The sequence below is a fragment of the Chelon labrosus genome (assembly GCF_963514085.1).
Source record: "Chelon labrosus genome assembly, chromosome: 12".
NCBI classification, from domain to species: domain Eukaryota; kingdom Metazoa; phylum Chordata; class Actinopteri; order Mugiliformes; family Mugilidae; genus Chelon; species Chelon labrosus.
In genome coordinates, this window is record NC_140345.1 from 15058519 (window position 1) to 15078104 (window position 19586).

Sequence of the window (19586 nt, forward strand, 5' to 3'; positions counted from 1 at the left end):
GCGTATATATGTGCACAAGGAAAACATACATATAAATAAACTAATAAACGGTTTCCTGAGCAGTAAATGTAATATAAATGGATTTTCAGAAGTTCTTTCAACCTAATTTTGTGTGAATTCCCACATTACCCATGAAAAGGACAGTTATTCAAAAAAACAAAACCATCAAACAGCTTACGAAGATTTAATGTACATTTATTCTTACCACGTGGAACATATAGTATAAAGATTTCATACTGAATAAATGATATTCATTGAGCCAAAAAAGGGAAAGGGAGGAATTTACATGTTGTCTTAGCTACATAGTCTGAAATACAAATATGCAGAATCCATGACCGGAGAAAATTTGTCAAATGTGTACTTCATCTAGTTTATTTTTGTTGTACCAGGAGATAACAGGTTTGAGTCGTGTCTGCCATACTACAGAGCTGTGGAGAGACCAGAGGAGTGGGTCTAATCGGCGGGGACTGGAGGTCACGGACCGAGCTCACGTCGGCCTCCATCCCGCACCAATAACCAGTGTGAGAATAGTGACACAGACAGAGACAGACACAGAGAAAGGAAGTATAATGTACAACATTATATATACACCACAGCAAAGCTGTATTTGAAGTTGAAAACCAGTCCTAAGAGGTGATTTCTTTTCATAAGGGTATTCATACAATCAAGGGATAAGAGGAGGTAAGGGTGTTGTAGGTTCTTGATACTTTGGGGAAGAAAGCCATTTTCTGTTTAACATCAAACTAAAATGACCTCAAAACTCTAGAGGAGCTGCATCGTCAGCTTCTGTGTGAAACGTGTGTTACAGAATGCTTACACTCAAGAGCAGTACGGTACAGAAAATGTCCTACAATCTACTGCACACTGCACAGGCCTCCCTGGTGAAGGTGTCTATTGACAGCACTTGGTCTGTCGGGGCTGACTGGTGAGAATCCAACTACAGCAACTATAACCAGTAGGCCACTTGTCAGTCTGCTTCACCTCTGAACGTCAACCAGTTACAGACTCATTGTGCCCTCGTGGGGAGAGCTAGGGCACACTGTGTCTCCCAAACTCACTGTAAACGAGACAGCAACTTTGGTTACAGTTTTTGTTTTTCAGCTATTTATTTATTTATCCATTTATTTATCTTTATTAAAAAGTACTTTTTCCCCCCAAGTGCAGAACATTCTCCCAACCGTGGTGCTCTGCTCTGTGTCATCCAGTTGGCATTCATGTTGCAAGTAGTGTCACTTTGTCGGTGTCTCTCTGGTTTGTAATCCACCACAACCCTGTGATTACCCTCCTCGAGTAAGGACGGCCAGGGGAGGGCACAGAGAATGGAATCTGAGGGATTTTCATAAATTAAACACAGTCACTTGAACTTTCCTTGCCCTGTTACACACACAAGCCAGGATACCAGGGAGGAGGGGCTTTAGGACAAAACCCCCAAAAAGTGGAGCCACGGCTCCCTACAGCTGTCATGACTGGCCGATCAAAAAGAGTACATCACAGATAACATGAGAAACCAGCGAGTTCATTAGAGGAGACACTGAAAGGTCGAGGAGTCGGGACTCATGTAGTGTGAACTCTGAGTGGTTCTCCTCCACCTTAGCTAAGGCGTGCAGAGCCCGGGCAGCTCGCCGCATCATGTCCGGGCTCGTGGGCTCGAAGTGCATCCCCTGTAGGTGTAGTAGAGAGCTCTGGCTCTGTTGGAGCTGTGTGGCAGCCAGACTGTCCTCCAGGAAACCCAGCAAGGTGCCCACACTGCCCTTCTGGACAGCGATTGCTCGGGCTGCCATAGTATCGCCCTGGGCCAGGTTGGCCAACAGGACCACGGCCATCTCCCTGCAGACTGCAACCTTCCTGTCTCCAATTAGTCTCACCAGGTTCCCATATAGCTTCTCCAACCGACTGAAGGGTGGAGTGGCCAAGATGAGGTCCACATTGTTGTCTTGGATGCTTAGTTTGCTTAGCGTCTCAAGGACCAGTCTCTGAGGTGACAAAGCACTGTGGGGGCCCAGGGTTGGGAAGGGGTCCTGCGCCTCCGCTGAAGGACAGACGGCCCAATGTAGAAGACCATCCAACAGAGGCAAGCAGATACTCTCGGGGTAGATGGAGAGGTCCAGTTGGCCTGAAATGTTTGCCAGAGTGACCAATGTGTTCTCCCTCAGCAGCTCCAAGCAGTCCCACCACCATTCATCCCTTTGGCCAAATCCCTCTTCTGAATCCTCATCTTTCTCGTAGGTGAGTGGTGCCTGTTTTCGCTCAGGGTGCCGGTGGTGGAGGAGGATGAGGCGCCCCAGCAGCAGGAGCAGCCCTGGATGTTTGGACATCTCGTGGTCGTTTCCTGGAACAAAGGAGAGGCTGCGGACAATATTGGAGATACAAACGCAGCGCCGGGCTAAAGAATCCTGCCAGGTAGCCAGTGCAATGAGGGGCCCCTCGTCTTTACTGTGAGGCTCATCCTCCAGGATGGTGCCAGACTGCTGGGTTAAAATACTGCCGCAGGAAGGAATGGGTCTATTGTTCTCCAGGTGACTTTCAGAACCCTTCTCAACTGCCTTTGTTTCAGAATCAGTTTTCTTCTCGCCGCTGGGCGAGGAGGCGGACTCTGAGATGGCTGCTTTATCTGGGAGAGATGTCTCTTTTGACCTTTCTTCCTCTTCTTCTTCTTCTTCTTCTTCTTCATTCTGTGGTTTCCTTTTTTCCTCCTCCGTGGGCAAACAATTTTCCTGTATTTCTTCTTCCAGGACTCGTCTCTTCAGCAAAACTTGGGGCACTGGTATTCGTTCTCGTGATTCCAAGAAGTCTTTGCGTGGTTCAAAGTGGGTCTGAATGTGTTCTGTTGAGTCTCCCCCTCCGGCACTCCAATGAAGTAACCCACTATCAAACTCTTGCAGTTTGCCGTGATTATTTGACTGGGAAGCCATAAATGGGTCTTTCTTTCGTACCACCTTCAGGGGAAACTTGTCAAACTTGCTGGACTGTTTGGGTCTCTCGTGGGCAGGTAAGGACTGCAACGAGGCCGTCTGTTCAGACGATGGAACCTTGTTCTTTCTCTCCTCAGGTTCCGTCTTCTCATCTCGTCCCCGAGAGCATTGCTCTTCATCTTCCTCCTCTTTCACCTGAGCTGGCCCCTCCGCATTTCGTTCCCCCTCCTCCTCCTCCTCTTCTTCTTCATCATCATCATCATCATCATCCTCTTCGTCTTGTTCCATATCCTCAACCCGTGCTTCCTCTTCTTCTGTGCTGTCCCAGTCTCGTTTCAAGGCATCAGGATCAAGTAGTGTCCTCTGGCCGGGGTCCCCGACCTCATACTCCCGCAGAATGCCAAAGATTTCAATGAGGCAACGTCGGAAATACTCAACCACCAACTCTAGTAGGCCAGGCAACTAAACAAAGAACACAAATACAGAGAATATTAGACATGACCATCCCGCAGTCTGCTATAAACCAGCAACAACTGCACGTCTCAATGTTAAGTCTCACCGTGTTGAGATCGAAGGTGGAAATACTGTTATCATCATACAGGAGAATATTGATGGTATCTAAGGCCCATGTACTTTCAGCCAATAAACCCGACTTTAATGACATCATGACTCTCCATGCCTCCGGGGTTCCTACGAGTTAAGACAAAAAAATAAATACAGGCAGAGAAAAATAGGTGGACTTAGCAACATTAGCTCATGTTGTTATGGATGGTTTCAGTATTTATAGTCATACCGATATCTTTCACTGTGAGTCTCCGACGTGGTTTCAGGACAGGGTGGGTAGCTTCTGTAGAGCCTGGGGGAAAAGGCATGTCTCGCCTTATTAGAGGCGACTGCACTGGAGGTGGCACTATGTGGGACGCAGGCACTGGAGGGCCAGCCTTTTGCATCTTCATTACTCCGTGCATGTAGGGAGATTTACTGGGGGATGTCCTACTCTCCATGGAGCGGGGCATGGAGGCTGGGCTGGACACCTGTGGAATGTGGTTCTGCACACCCTGAGCGGGCTGGTAGTTGGACTGTACTGAACGAGGCATAGGCTGACCAGGCCCGACAGGACCATAGGGAGGCTGCCGAGGCCCCATCTGACCCCCCCACTGGCCGTCATGATTCATGCGCTGTTCTGATGACATCATATCCTCTGAGCGGTTCATGCCTGGGTATCCTGGTCCCTGGGGTGGGCCCCCAGGGCCACCCTGTCGGCTGGGGTAGTTCTGATAGTTCATGTCTCGAGGTCCCTGCCACATGGCTGCCTGAGGACCCTCGGGGCCTGATTGCATCATCTGTGGGGGCATGTTAGGCTGAGCATTGGGTCCCGTGGCTCCCTGCAACCGTTCACGACCAAAGGGAAAAGGGAACTGATTGCCGGGGCCAGGAGGGCGGCGATCAGCGCCAGGATAGGGCCCACTGCCGCTGTACTGATTGTACGGCTCCTGCTGTCCTGAAGAGGGTGCAGAGGCACCTCCTTGCTGTTGCTGCGGTGCTTGTTGCCCACCAGGGAAAGGCCCACTGTACTCCGGCTCATGACGTTTTGATGGAGGGTAACCACCTTCCACAGGACGCTTGTAGCTCTACAGATAATAAGGTACAGAGAGAGACATTTATTATCCTCCCACTCTACGGAACTAAAAATCAATGAATGGTCTCACAATACACTTCCTGCTCAAAAAAGAAACGGCACCAGCTTCATCACAGAGAAAAAATTTGCACCAATACAGAAAGCACAGCCTTAATATTATTTGATCAAAGCACACCAGAATACATGGAGACAGTGTAGAGCAGATAATCATTTACCTGTTGTTGTGGGTACATTCCAGGCTGCTGGTTTGGGTAGGAGCCAGTAGGGGGCGTTCCCTGTCCAGGATACTGATTACCATAGGAATCATGCCTGCAAACATTACACACCAAGACAATATTATGCACCTCTCACTCATTTATGACATCCCCCAGTGTCAAACATGCACAGTCTGACACACAAAGTCAACACCACGGTACGTAGGGATGAATTTACAACCTAAAAGTTTCTTTCTGTTCACAGCTCATTTACATTATTTTCAATTTCCATCACGTCTCGGTTGGATCAATATGATTCATTTTCCTGTGAATTTGAATGTACATCTTGGAAATAAATATCCAGCTCTTTTTGTTAACTGTAGTGCTTACAAACTGGTGAATAATATCAGTTTAATTTCAATCAATAACACTGTCAGTGTGTTACAACGTGATACATGATATGATGAGATCAATTAATGACAAATATCTAAATAACGTCAAGTTAAACTGTGTCATATTACACTGTATAACATCATGGAAGAGGCCTCTTATAATGAGACTTAAGAGTGTGTATTTCTGAAACCTTTTAAGACTTATCAACGTTAAGAGCATCACACTTGATTTAAATTAAATATGAAGCTTCCCAAAATGCTGTGTAAACTGACCGTGTCTGCTGCGGTGGGAAGCGATTTGGCGAATACATCCCTGCGTCGGCATTGGCAGGCATCATAGGGTTTGGCTGGGGAGCACCGGATCCCATGTTGCCCTCTGGGCCCATTCCTTGCTCCGATCTGGGGAAAAACAGGACAATGCACATGTTTCTCTGTCTTCTGTCCTTTCAAATATTGCTGCATACGTATTAGAAATTAAAAAAAAATGTAACAGGAAAACAAATGTTCCAATCACAACGTCAAACACTATCTGGCTCCTAAGCCTGCAACTACCAACGTTTACTGATGTTTAGATGACCTACATTAAACATGTGGCTTGATGGAGAAAATACTTACAGAGGTGACTTATTAGCGCCATTAGTGTTGCTCAGAAAAACATGAAACATTACTTGGATGAAGTCTAAAGTGTCAGTACTGTATGTCCCAGCAACAGGAAGAAAACCTCTAAAAAAATGAATTTTTCTCTGACTTGGTTTATACAAGAAAAACAACTGTTAGAAACAAACCGCTTTAAGCCCGTCTCAACTGAATTAAATCACAATCCCTCAAATATTTGGTCTTGAACAAAAGTTTCTAGACACTGATTCTCTAAACTATTATTTCTGTTTTATGTATTTTTCAGAGCAGAACAATCTTTCTGCCATCTGTCTTAAAACAAATATCAGTATCTATGTATCAGTAAGCAAAAATACTAATTAAAATAAATAATGAATCGTAACAAAAAATTTATTTTAGGATTGATGAATGCCTCACTTACAAAGCAGGCAGTCTAACTAACATTAATCTTAATAAAATTCATATTTTCTCAAGACGTATATTAATTTTATTCTTGAGGCCACAACATAACGCTGTCAGTACATCATTAAGCTCAGTAAAATGTGAAAGAAGCAGCACGTAAGTCTCTCTTCAATTTCTTGAAAGTGAATTAAACGTATGAAACTTAAACATTGGAAACTATTCATTTGGATTGAATTTCTACAGGTTTGAGGCCTCGAACTGATGAAAAAATTAAATGAGAAGCGATCAATTACCTCGAAAATGCTGTCATTCACTCAGTGATTCTTACCTCCTGTCGTAGCCTGGTCCGTAAGGATACTGCTGTCGGGGCCCCATTGGCATGGTGCCCATGGCCCCAGGCGGCCCTCTGTTGAATGGAGGCTGTTGCGGCGGCTGCTGCTGCTGCTGCTGCTGCTGCTGTTGTGGCTGCGGCTGCTGTTGTGGCAGCGGCTGCTGTTGTGGCAGCGGCTGCTGGTCACCTACCCCGCTGTTAGGGCCCTGGTTAGTAGGTAGAAACTGTTCCCCCACTGAAAATGTGTTCAGAATTAAATCACAATTAGAAACGATTTACTGAAACTGGTTGCTAAATGAAGATGTTTAAAAGTATATGCCAATCAGGCCCTCCGTCCGTTCAGTATGCCCACCTTTGCGCATGTTACCAAAGGGGTCCTTGTTGGGTTCGTAGGGGCCCATTCGACCTTGCATGTCTGGTGTGTTCATGCCAGGCTGAAAGGTGGAGTTGGGCGTCATGTTCTTCCTGGGGAAAGAGGGGTCACTTCCTTCAGAGAAGGGGTCATGCAGGCTAACGCTGCTCCTGGGAAAAAAAAGGTAAGGATGAGGAGAGGAAACTCGTTTCTCTAATCATAGTGATTAGTGAAAAGCTAAGAACCATTTGTAAAATCTATAAATGAGTCACCTGGAGCTGGGTGGCATGGGGGGCATTTGGGTATGAGGGGTGGAGGCAGGGGTGGGAGGTTTTAGGTCTCCCCCCTCAGCCATGGAGCTGCTGGTGGACTGGGGCGTCTGAGGACCCTGCAGAGAGCCTGACCCAGCTGTGGAGCAGAGCGACGCTACAGTTTGAAAGAAGAGAGAAGCAGAGAGACATGGTACGTGATTTTAATGACACTGCAACACAGCAAGGTCTGTTTTTCTTTTCTTAGTGTAAATGGTGCATGTATGTGGGTCTCTTAAATGCAGGTTCATCTGAAAAGGTGGAGCAGCTCTAACCTGGAGAGGGTGGCTGGACCTTAGCAGCCTGGTTCTTTTTGTTGTCTGTAAAGATCTCAGGAGGGGGGTCTTCACCACGCTCAATTTTGCACTCAAAGGCGTACAGACACTGGATGTACTGTTTCTTCAAAGAACTGGCAGCACTGCTGGATGTACCCACGTTGAGGGAAGTGGCCAGATCACGCCATTTCTTATTCTTATTCACCTGAGACAAATGCAAACACACAAGACATCATTAGAAACGAAGGGCAATAAAGAGCAAGAAATACATGTGCTTTAGGATTTATTGATTTTGTTTTATAAATAAATGTCATATTAACCTGTGTCATGCCTCCGATCTCTTTGACTGATATGTACAGTCGAAAGAGGTCGAGGGGTTTGCGTCCCACGGCCGGCAGGTTGGTCATGCTCATCGCTTTCTCTTCAATGAAGGCCAAATAACGGTCCACCCACATTTTCCTGTCCGGCTCTGGTCCCAACTCATACAGGCGTGTTATCTTTTCATTGGTTGTGGTGGAAGAGTTGGACTTCTGTGTTTCAGATAAATAAGAAATTACTTTTAAAGAACGTGGAAATTCTACAGAACGTCTGAAGTGACAGTAAAGAAAAAATAAGACGTTCAAGCTTTCAGAAATATTGCTGCTACGTGTAGGAGACAGCTTACCTTAGTTTTGGGCTCTGGTTTAGGCGTTGGAGGCCCATCGACTTTGTTATTCATTTTATTGTTCATCTCTGGACTAGAGGCAATACCTGGAGACAAAAACAGGGACTGAGGTTAGCTGTGAGGTGTCACAATTTAAAGAGAACAAAACCAGGTGCAGACATCTCTGTACAATTTACCACTTGTGTTGTTGGCCATGTTTGGCCCCATGGGATAAGGTGATCCTCCTGGAGTGTTCATCATTCCAGGCATGTTGTTCATCGGAGGGCCATACGGTGGGCCAGAGCCCATCATACCTGGAGACATGTTGGGGTAACCGGGCATCCTGGACAGAGGACAAAATAAGTATGATACGCCGCCGTTTCATATTCAAACAAAAGAGAGAAGTCAATCAGGTGGCTTCGTGAGGATTCATTGAGAACCAACCTGTTGTGCATGGCGTTTGTGGCAGGGTGTTGCATGGCGGTGGGATCCTGGGGCTTTCTGTTCATCCCTGGAGGAGGACACATTCCTGAGCCTACCTGAGGTGGCATGTTGCCCATGTTAGGAGGCATATTCGGAGGCATGTTGGGACCGATGTTGGGCCCCATGTTGGGACCGATGTTGGGCCCCATGTTAGGCCCCATGTTAGGCCCCATGTTAGGACCATAGGGAGGACGTGCCCCCATTTGATTAGGAGGCATCCTTCCTGGAGGAATCCCTGCATATGGCGGCCCTCCACCCTGTCCTGCCATGGGGTTCATTGTGCCCATGCCTGGCCCGGGGTAGTTGGAATTTGGCATGTTGCCATAACCAGGTTGCCGGGGATAACCTAAGGATGACATAAAAAATAGCAAAAACGAAATCAGTTTTAATAAAAAATAAAAACGTTAAATTCATGCTTTAGCTTAAAAGAAAGTTTATTTGTGATCCCAACTTAAAGTGGGATGTTCACGCTACGGCACAGTCTCCTCCTAAACAGCCGTGTGAGACAGACTTTTTTTCTTCCAGTGTGCTAGCAGAGAGAGCAACAAGCCTTTGTCACAGTTTCAGTTCTACTGACAGGAGGCTCTGCTACGTCAGCTGACTCTCTGCTTCACTGCTATAAATAGCCGCAACAGAGTCAGAGGGAGGGACCAACGATAGCATGGTATTCCTATGAGCCGGCAAGATATAGTCCATAAGTTTGTCTAATGGGGTGTATCCAAGAGGAAAACTTCTCAAAGAGATCATAAATTAAAAATCTAAATAATATAAGAAATAATAATTCTATTTCTAGAAGCTTTCAGAACAAAAAAAAAAAACTTTGTCTTAAAAACTGACAGACGGAGACAATTCAAAATAGCAAACCTTGTGGGCCATATTGTGCTCCCTGCTGCGCGTAGCCAGCCATGGAGTTGTTCTGCTGATATGGTGCCATCCCAGGATGCATCTGTCCTCCTGAGGACTGGCGCGGCGACAGTGCAGAGGCTGACTGGGGGGAGCCGTAAGGGGGCATCTGAGGGTTTCTCTGCATAAACCCTGAAGGACGACGAAAGAGTTAAGACGGTGCTCGGACCCGGACACTGTAGGCATGTTAACCTCTACGTACACCATGTGTTTAGACAGCAGCAACATACCTCTGTCCTGGGCCATAGGAGACTGGCTCATTGCAGGGTGCAAGCTCCCATCTGACTGCACGCTTGATGGCCTGGGAGGCATTTGGGTCACTAAAGAACATGATGAAGTCAAATTAGAGAGAGCTAAAGAAAGGTACAGCGAGCGGCTACTGTGGTTATTCAGATTTGAGGACATTGGCTGATTTCAGTTCTTAAAGATGCATAAATGGTCCAGACTGAAAACCTTTTAAGACGGGGGAATAATTAATACTCCAATTGGGGTAGGGGAACAAAAATACGTCTTAATAATAAAAATTAAGATTGTAGTAAAATAATTTAAAGCAACACTTTACACTCACGTATTTTATTGCAAAGTAGAAACTTGGCTAAGCATACTTTTTAAAACTCATCCGACCTAATGATGAAACATTTAACATTGCCGTGTCTCCAGCACACATGCCGCCATTAGTCGGTTACAGTCATACGGCTCTGATCACTGTGAGGGATCGGCCCACCTGGCATGTTGGCGGGTGACAGCGGTCCTGTGCGGGGCGTGCCAGCGCTGGCAGGGGAGCCAGCTGGGGAAGGTGAAGGCCCTCGGATGCCTGGCAGGTGGGGGGACGTGTGAGGAGAGAAGGGCGACTGAGCGGGGTTACTCTGCTCGCCCTGGCTGCTCGACACACCTGACGTGCTCACGCCGGGACTCAGGGCACCCTCTGCGCCTGTGGGCAGGTCATCGATGGACCCTGACAGGTCCTGGAAACAAGTAGAGGACAAAGAAGAGGGACAGTCAACAAACAAGTCTAATGGTGAAAAAGAAAAAAATACAACTTATGTATGATAACAAAGACTGTGTATTGATGTTCTTTTTATGGTGTTGTAATGTTTGCGTCATGTATAGGCTGCATCAGCAGATCCCTCTCTGTTGTTGAGACATGAGCGACAGAGATGCAAATACTACACACTCATACACACACACCCAGAGGTCTTTGTCGTTATTTATCTTTTTCAAAGAAAAAGTGAGTGTGCATTAGTGCCGAGGGTTGTCATGGTTACCACGGTTTGTAGGATGCAAGCCGAGTCAGCAAGTAGTGCCAGCCTCGCCATGTGATTTCAAAACACAAAAACACAGTCCTGGACTCATATCTGATTTGGGTCTTCTTCAAACCCGTAGTTCGATCTGGACCAAAAAATATATAAAAACGTTGCTCCGAGGGCCGGTTCATATTTACGCCTCCTTTTTTTTTTTTTTTTTTTTTTTTACTAACGAGCCAAGTCTGTATCACATCAGGACATTCAGATTAGCGACGTCATCCTGCATCATCAAGACTCACATGGGAAAATTTAATTACGGACACCACTTCAGTCTGCGCTGCAACTACCGTGTGCGCGTGTTCTCTGACAGATCACAAATAAACAACTGCCCTTTGCGATCATCAGTAGGTTATTACTATTGGATGCAAACTGATCACACAGCCGATACAGAGACGGGGGGGAAAAAAATAATAATGACTCTGGGGGTCACACTGTCTGTTTAAATAAACTAACAGAGGATTCAGACTCCAGATTAAACCGATTGTGATTCTCGGACTGATCAAGGTAAATTCATGGCAGTCGTTTGCAAATGCATTACCATGGTTACCAAATGATTTACATTACCATCAGTTTTGTGGCTTGGCTATAAGGTGACTTTCTGAACAGTTCACGAGCCTGAGATGGATTTAGGTTGAAGTTGTTTAGCTTTTCTCACGCAAAAAAAAAAAAATCACAAAACACTTTGTCTGTCCATTTGCCTTCAGACCACAGTGGAACCAAGTATGCTTAGAAATAGAAATAGAAACTCTTTTGTTTTGTTTTTTATGTTGATTTGGTTGTTTCATCTGCACTCATGTTGAATTGTCAGATTTCTCAGCAGCCCACGTGTGCCACGTCATTTACAGAGGACCTTCGCCACAAGCTTCAGCCACTCAGCACCGAGGGAATGAAAGCACGGCAGCCACAGCACAAGCAAACAGGAAATGAAAATCTTTTAACACCTGATGTTTAAACTCAACACAAACATGTAATGACCCTCAAAGTAGTAAAATTAAGAAGAAAAAAAACGAAAAAAAAAAAGGTGAAAATAGATACTTTATACTACATAGTGAGTGAGGAGCACAAACAGGTGCGAAAAAAGGCTTTTTACGTTCCAGCAGTAACTTAATAAGCTTCACTAACCGGAAGGCTGGAAGGGCGGCCTTGACCGTCCTCTGGGCCAGATTTAGGCTGGTTGGATGGAGGGGCATTGGACTGAAATGAGTCCTGGGAAACCTCCTGATTTAAAAAAACAAAAAAACAAAAAAAAAAAAAAAAGGACACAGGCGTCAGCAAACTGCCTGCGATTTAAAAAGATGAACAGTAATGAGGATGAAGATGAAGCAAAACTGAGGGTTGTACCTGCTGTTGCGGAGGAGGAAAGCGCTGATAAGGTGACTGTTGTGCTTGTTGTTGCTGAGGGTTCTGTGGGTACGCCGTCGGCTGCCCCTGTGGATGTTGGCTGTGTCCCGGTGGCTGCTGTGGGTGAGACTGTGACTGCTGTTGCTGCGAGGGGGGCTGCTGAGGCCCCTGCGTGGATCCTGGGTAGCTGGACGGGCCCTGTGATCCAGGGGTAGACTGGGAACTTGGCTGCTGTGGGGCCTGACTGGGAGGAGCCTGCTGCTGGGCGTAGGGAGACTGGCCAGACGGTGGGGCCGAGGCTTGGGTATATGGTGGCTGAGACTGTTGTGGCCCTTGGGGCGGGCCTGGCAGTGGCCCCTGGGACTGTGGGGGCATGTGGGGCTGCTGATAGGGTGGCCCTCCCTGGGTGTGTGGAGCAGAATTTGGCGGAAGGTGGGGTTGCCCTGGGTACGGTGTCTGTCCACCAGGTTGTCCAGGCGGGGGCTGAGCGTAGGGCGGTTGTTGCTGACTTGGGTGAGGACCCTGGCCAGGCTGGCCATAATACGGCGCCTGGCCCTGAGAGCCATAACCTCCTGGTCCCTGCTGTCCATAAGATCCCATCTAAACAGAACACAAAACCATACAATGATTTTAAAACCACAGTAGAAAACACTGATGCGGATTAAGAACAAAAAAGACACAATTCTGAATAAAATACCTGTGAACCATACGGCATGCCACCCATGCCTCCAGGAGTACGTCCTTGCATTCCCACTGGGTATCTCTGGGGGCCTGGTGGACCATAACCCTGGCCAGGGTAACCGGGCCCCTGCTGTGGACCTGTAGGAGGCCCCTGCTGTGACTGCTGAACGTAAGGACTGCCTGTCCCATATGGCTGACCTCTCATTTTCACCATTGGGTCGATAGGACCAGGTGGCTGGACATGACAAGAACATAAGAAAACACACTCAAGTCAGCTCGTAGACAACTTTCAACAAACAAAATGAACCAGTCATACAGTTTACAAAGCAGCCCTCCTCTGACTTCTGTAACTATGCTATTACAGTACATTCTTCAAAGGCTGTAAAGTACTTGGCTGTGGTTGGCAATGTTTTCATACCTAAACGCATAAAAACGATCTTCAATGAATGAGGAAATTGAGTTTTTTCACCTTATTTCCCACGGTCATTACCCTGATTTTTTCACCTCCTCTTGCCATAGTTTCGGAAGTCAACAGAGCTATATATATCTGCTTTCGAATGGAGGGCAGTCTGCCCAATCTTAAACATATCCCAGCTGTGCTCCTGTTTTGAGTCTGGTCCAAGTAGTTTTTTTTTTTTTCCCCCTGAGAAGGCAGTTTGGCTCTGGATGAATGACACCAGAAATGAAGGAAGTACTTTCACAACAGCTGGAGAGAGTGAAAAATGTACCAGAGCATACTAATTCTACGTCCCAGCAGGTACTATAAACACTTATCAAGTAAAAAAAAGAAAGAAAGGGGGTGTTAGGTTTAAGTCATTATCTTTAAATTACTGTTACACAGCACTACAGCCTTATATTTGGAATCCCATCAGTCCCTCACCTCCAACAAAACACTTTCCCACTACAAGATCGGGTACGCCACAATGATTTCACCAAAAGAACATCTACCTACAAATTAAAAGTGGCCCCCCTAACAGGTTAACAGAATTACCACGTGTGCACATTGCTGAGAAGAGCATCCTCGACTCAACAAGCGGGCCTTTTACAAATCCTATGCAAAAGGCCTTACGTGACATTTCGCAGATCCGAGATAATGAAGCACAATAAATAAGAGCAGCACATGGCTAATCTGCATAAGACAGAGAGGAAACTCCCTTGGTTGGAGAGGGACGGTGGACCGTGTCCTGATTGGCTTGAAGGGAGGAATGGGGGGGAATTCTTCGCAGTCGAACTTGTGTGGCATGCCAGTCACAGGTTCATAACGCACGTACTCAAATTTGCTTTCTGCTCTTTAACAAGTCACGACAGGATAAAAAAAAAAAAATACAACGGTCTATAAATTATCAAGGATAGCAAATAAGTGCTTGTAAATAAAGCCTAAAACAAGAATGGGACAGCAGATGTTGTTGTTGAGCCTTTAATGGCTGTAGTAATGCCGTTATGTAGTCTCATATACAGTGAGTATGTGTTAGCGCTGGTTTTAGTGGAAATATTAAAACCTTGATGCACCGTCTCTCACTTGCCAGTTCATTAGGTACACTAATGGCCTAACAGTAACAGTCCTGCACTAAACCCTACATTACAGCTTTCAGCATTTGTTTAAAATAACCAGGAGAGCCGTTAATTAAACTTTTGTTTTAGTTTTGGAGGCTGCAGTTAGCAGCACCATTAAACTGTGTTGTACCGACGCATGTTTCTATTATTTTGACAATCACATGTCTTAGTCAGTCGTCTGGGCTAGATAATAAAGACTGTTAAAGTTTAACAGCACCAGTTCACTAGGTGCGCTAGTGACTACAACTGGAGTGAGCACGCTTTCGTACTGCTGCCTTTATAGACGACAAGAGGTAAATTCCAATAAATGGCTTCGAGTTTTCTTGAAATGCACAGAAAGTCCATTTTTGAGTAAATTCGATATTTGTGTCCACCTTATTTTCAAGAAAACTGGTAAAACTTTCAACGTGGGGCATCGTTTATAATCATTCTGAAACAATGAAGTGACTGCAATGAGTACAGACATGCGCTCCCTTTCCAGTTCATTAGGTACACTAGGCAATGCGAATGTATTCTAATATTACAATCCAACACTAAAATCTTATCTTCAGGAAAGTATTTAGCATTTGTTTAAAATAACTGAGGGAGCTACTGATTCAAATCTGTTTTCAGTTTGGAGGCTGTGGTTTGCAGTGACGTTTAAACGCACTGCGTTGTACCGACGTGTTTCTATTGGTTTCTATTTTGACAAACACATTTTAGTCAGTCTTCTGACAGAAAATGACAAACACTTCTGTGTTATATGAATACAGTGTGACAGCACCACAAACTGCATCCTCCAAAATAATAACAACAGTTGAATTACTGCCTTTCTCATTCAGTTTTGACATAAACTGAACATTATAACGGTCGTGAAGCTAAGATTTAACGCTTTACCGTTATGTTAGATAGCATTTGTGTACCTAATGAACTGGCAAGTGAGTGCACGCTGATACAGATTAGATCCATCACATAATATAAGCTAGCACTAGATTTTTGCGGAAACATTTTTTAAAAAATTGCACACTTATGTTAAAAACAGACAGCTAATAAGTAGGGCTTTCCCTAAAGTCAAATGATTAAATGGCAAATGATTAGACAGAAATAAATGAAAACCAGTCATTATCTATGTCCCAGTCCTTCCAATACTGGATGTTTATGGGAGTAAAAAAAAAGTGGAGCAGAGAGGAGGAGTGGAGCAGCAAAAAACCTCTGGTGACCCTGCAATGAGCTAATGCTGTGTGCTCTTATCAGCAACTGTTGCCTTGCATCACATGTAATTATAAATGGCCATGAGCAGCGCATGGGGAGCCAATCAGATTTCAGCTCGCATGTCAACCCAAGACCAACTATCTCCTGGCTTTGACAGTAGGATTTTACCTCCACAATTCAAATCCCAGTGCAAACTGCAATCTGCAGGCTGCACTCAGTCACTCATGGAGGCAGAGCTGACTGTTTACAGGCAGCATGCAACTGCAAAGCCCCGCAGCTTTTCAGCACATGGGGCACTCGTTTAATCGACACATCACCCAAACTAAGAATTTACAGCACTTCCTCGAGTCTTCTCGGACATTTAAGCGATTTAAACGGGGGCCCATTTAACTAAACCGTGAGAGGAGGCTCGGTCGACACATTCCTTCCGTCACGGCCACAAAATTACAGCTAATCGAGCAAGAAAACAACACAAACATGCGGCTATAATCGACCACCACACGCTAATGTATCGGAAAAGACTCCCACCCTCGAGTAGCCGTGTCGCATTTGAGCACTTACAGCTAAATAAACTGTGAATTAAACGCGTAAAAGCGAGCAGCAGAAGCTGTCGGGAGAAAAAACGAGCCGTTGCTCTTCGGTGGGTATTTTCTCAAAGTCGGGCCTTCTTGGCTCCCTGAACGTCCTTACATCGTTTCAACTACTTATATCTTCTTCGGGCGCCACTCCTCTATCGACACATGTTCTTATAAATGTAATAAAACACATTACTTGATTAATGGTGTGGTGAAAAGGGAAAAAAATACACACGAGAGGCAGCCATTTTAGAGTCTTTGCGAACTAGTATCAGACAATGGCTGGCCTGCTACGTTGAGAACTAGCTAGGAGGAGGGAAGGAGACATGCTAAAGCCAGCAGCTTGTTCCTGTAATAATTTGGGTTTACCTGGTTTCTAACTAGCGGCTGCCCGGCACTTCCCGGGCTCATGGGCGACGGGTGATGGCTCCTTTGTTGCCAACCCGGATTGCTCCCTCCGTACTGACCGCTACTGCCCATGTCTGCTGGTCCCTTACTAGCTCCTTCTTGGCTACTGTAGTCGCTAGACGGGTAGTTTGGATATCCCCGCGTTGAGCTGGGGGAGGTCAGGAGCTTGTTGAGAGTCGGCGTGGACGTAGGCTGAGGGTTTCCAATGTTATATCTCTGGTTATTGTAAGATCCAGCCATTGCCGTGGGTCCTCCCGCTGGAGGCTGCTGCTTAGCTGGCTGCCCCCCAGCTGTCGGCGCCTGAGCACTGCGAGGCGAGTTCACGGCGTACGCTTGCCCGGGATAAGGAGTCCTGTTCGGGAATGGGTTGTAATTATTAAACTGGTGGTTTGAAAAGCCATGCTCGTGCGAATTGGGTTGATACGGGTCCATCATGTTGCTCGACTGCACGACCGGACCCGCAGCAGCTGCCATGCCAGGGCTTTGTTGTCCGCCATGTTGATGAATAGGGGCCCGACCGTAGTGCTGACTGTATCCGTACGAAGGTGGAGGGAAAGCGGGGCCGTGGTGATGCACCAAACCGGGGTGGTTATTTCCCTCCGGTCCGATAGAGTCATTCTGGGAATTATTGTTAGCTCTGGGCGGGTTCCCATTCCCGTTCTTCATCTCAGGTTCCCCTCCTCCCCCTGCATTTCCACCGTCGGCCCCGTCCTGCAGATCCCCCCGGCCCGGCGATCCGCTGTCCAAGCCCGGCTGCTTTTTGTCTGACTGCTTCTCCCCCTGGACCGAGTCTTCCTTGGGGTCTCGATCCGGCTTTTTGAGTTCGGAAGGCGGGCTAGTGTTAAGAGTGGCGGCGCTGGCGACCTGAGCGGCCATGATATACCCCCCCACCTCTCTCTCCCTCTCTCGGCGAGTCAGTCACAATCAAAAGCTAGCATTGAATATAAATAATTGTTTAGAACCATTTATCCTTGTGCCGATTCATTCCCACCCCTTACACCGGACCGAATCCGGCTTCCATCCCCCCGGTTCCGGTTCCGCAAACGGTTTAGAGAGATGATGGAGGCTCCATACAATGCGTAAAAAAGCGACAGAAATTGTTGTGGGAGTTGTGTTACTGAGCCCGGGTAGAGGCAGGGAGCGAGCCCAACCAACACGAGGCTCCGCTAGATACAGCCATTTTACTGAGCCGCACGGATGGCTGCAAGACATGGGGCGGATTCACTCCAGTGCGGAGTGGACTTATTTTTTTTTTTTTTAATCTTTTAAAAACCTCACGTTGTCGTTTTCCCCCCTATAGGTGGAATATTTTCTGCACAAGATGAGAGTCTTAATGTGTGTTCAACTCATAAACAATGCACATTAAATCCACCGCCACATAAACATACATGTAACGTGTGTGTGAATTTCATGAGTGATCGCTGCAGAAGGAAACTAATAAATTCATCATCATTTCTCATATTTATGTTTTTGCATAAATGTGCAGGCAAAAAAAAGCTAGAGCCGCACACTGGAAGATGCGCACTACGGAAGGAGTGCTGGAAAAACTATTTGCAGTAATTTATTTATTTATTTGAGCATTATTTTAATCTGAAATTTAAAAAAAATAAGGTTCAGCAGGTGTTTTCAAGGCCTATAACTCTAGTATTTACGTGTGGTGTTTAGGTAAGAAAGGCAACACACACACACACTAACACATGCACACACACAGGTTTTTCCAGAGCAGAAGGAGGAAGGCTTGCAGCAAACGAGACTACCAATGCACATTCCCTCTTATTCCCTCCCCTGCCTGCCTGCCTGCTCTGCTCTGCTCTGCTCTCTTCTACCACCCCCTCTCCTCTCTGTCTGTCTCTCACTCCAGCAGAAACACTCTCTGCTGAGTGTGGGGGGATGGGCGCACAGGCTCCAGCTCTCTCCCTCTCACCCTACTAACATTGAACTACACCGTGCAGAAGAAAAAAATACAAAAAATCCTATCTACCAGAAAAGAGGATGCAGGGATAGTTTGAAAGTGTCCCAATTATTAGAAAAAAGGGAATTTATTTTTCTCCTCAAATCAGAGGAAGTACACGTATATTAGGAGTGCACAAAACGCACAAATGTGTGTGTGTGTGTGTGTGTGTGTGTGCAAAGCTTTGAGCAAGGGTGGTAATGAAAAACGTGGTGTGTGTGCGTGTCTGTGTGTGTGTGTGTGTGAGGCTAAGGGAGCAGTTAGAAATAATTAAATGCAAACGTATTATAAGTGTTATGAGGCGTTTAATTGTTCAGTTGAGTGTTGATTAAAATTCAGATCTGTGTTGTAAGTGGGACGAGACTGCCTTTCGGTTTCTTTTCTCACTTTCAACACACACACACACGCACGCACACGTACACAAACCGTCTCTTGCTCTGCCTTTCCACACACACACACACAAACACACGCATCTACCTCTAGGGGGCTTATGGGGGGGGAGTGGGGGCAGGAAGTACCAATGAGAAGGCATACTTGATCACATGTACAAACATCGAAACACAATTTAACATTCAGCCTGACACACCCCCCTAATGCACACGGAGCTTTGCAGGCAAAAGAAGCTTGTCCACATATAATTTCACAGCCACATCATACCGCGCAGGGTTAATGTGATTTCCCACATCAGTGCGAGCTCGCAAAGTGGATCACGCTTTATTTTAGCCTGACTACGGCCCTGGCACGAGAAGTTCAAGCACGCACACAAAGCAGCCTCGTATTAAATATGCTCAAAAGAGCGTGTCTAGACTCTGCTTTAATGGGAGAGGCGCAGTTTAAAATGCGGATGTGAGATTTTTTTTTTTTTTTTTTTTTTTTTTTTTTTACAAGGTGGCCTGCGCAGTAAGGAAAATGGCACAATACGGCAATATTTGGGAAGCCTAAGTGAAGAGGGGAGAGCTGGGTTTTAGCTGCATTTAGAAAAGACAGAGGATCTTCCATCCCAGAGACCAGACACAGGGCCAGTTGTGCAGAAACACAGATTTAATGTGGCTTCCTCTCCCCGCCTGACTTAATTTTTCTGCTCCGGCTGGAGGAAAGAAGTGTAGCAGACTTTTCTGGATCCGGAAGAAGG

General features: G+C 46.2%; 1 protein-coding gene across 1 annotated transcript; it reads right to left on the bottom strand.

Moving 5' to 3' along the window:
• Positions 1-179: 179 nt before the first annotated feature.
• arid1aa (AT-rich interaction domain 1Aa) lies at positions 180-17594 on the bottom strand. The gene is made up of 20 exons (XM_084556775.1): positions 16465-17594; positions 12792-13010; positions 12095-12694; positions 11876-11971; positions 10174-10414; positions 9680-9769; positions 9411-9581; positions 8508-8892; positions 8261-8406; positions 8085-8170; positions 7741-7950; positions 7421-7625; positions 7110-7263; positions 6838-7007; positions 6483-6720; positions 5411-5536; positions 4767-4860; positions 3706-4543; positions 3472-3602; positions 180-3374 (listed from the first exon to the last, which is right to left on the bottom strand). Exons 1-20 carry the CDS (start codon positions 17377-17379, stop codon positions 1461-1463), a joined length of 7029 nt encoding a protein of 2342 aa, XP_084412901.1. The 5' UTR covers positions 17380-17594; the 3' UTR covers positions 180-1460.
• Between the last annotated feature and the right edge of the window lie 1992 nt (positions 17595-19586).

Coding starts and splice junctions, on each gene's coding strand:
- arid1aa (XM_084556775.1), bottom strand. CDS start 17,379: ATGGCCGCTCAGGTCGCCAGCGCCGCCACTCTTAACACTAGCCCGCCT. Junction 7,626..7,740: donor AGATCGGAGGCATGACACAG/GTTAATATGACA, acceptor CATTTGTCTCAG/GTGAATAAGAATAAGAAATG. Junction 7,008..7,109: donor CCCATGCCACCCAGCTCCAG/GTGACTCATTTA, acceptor TTTTTTTCCCAG/GAGCAGCGTTAGCCTGCATG.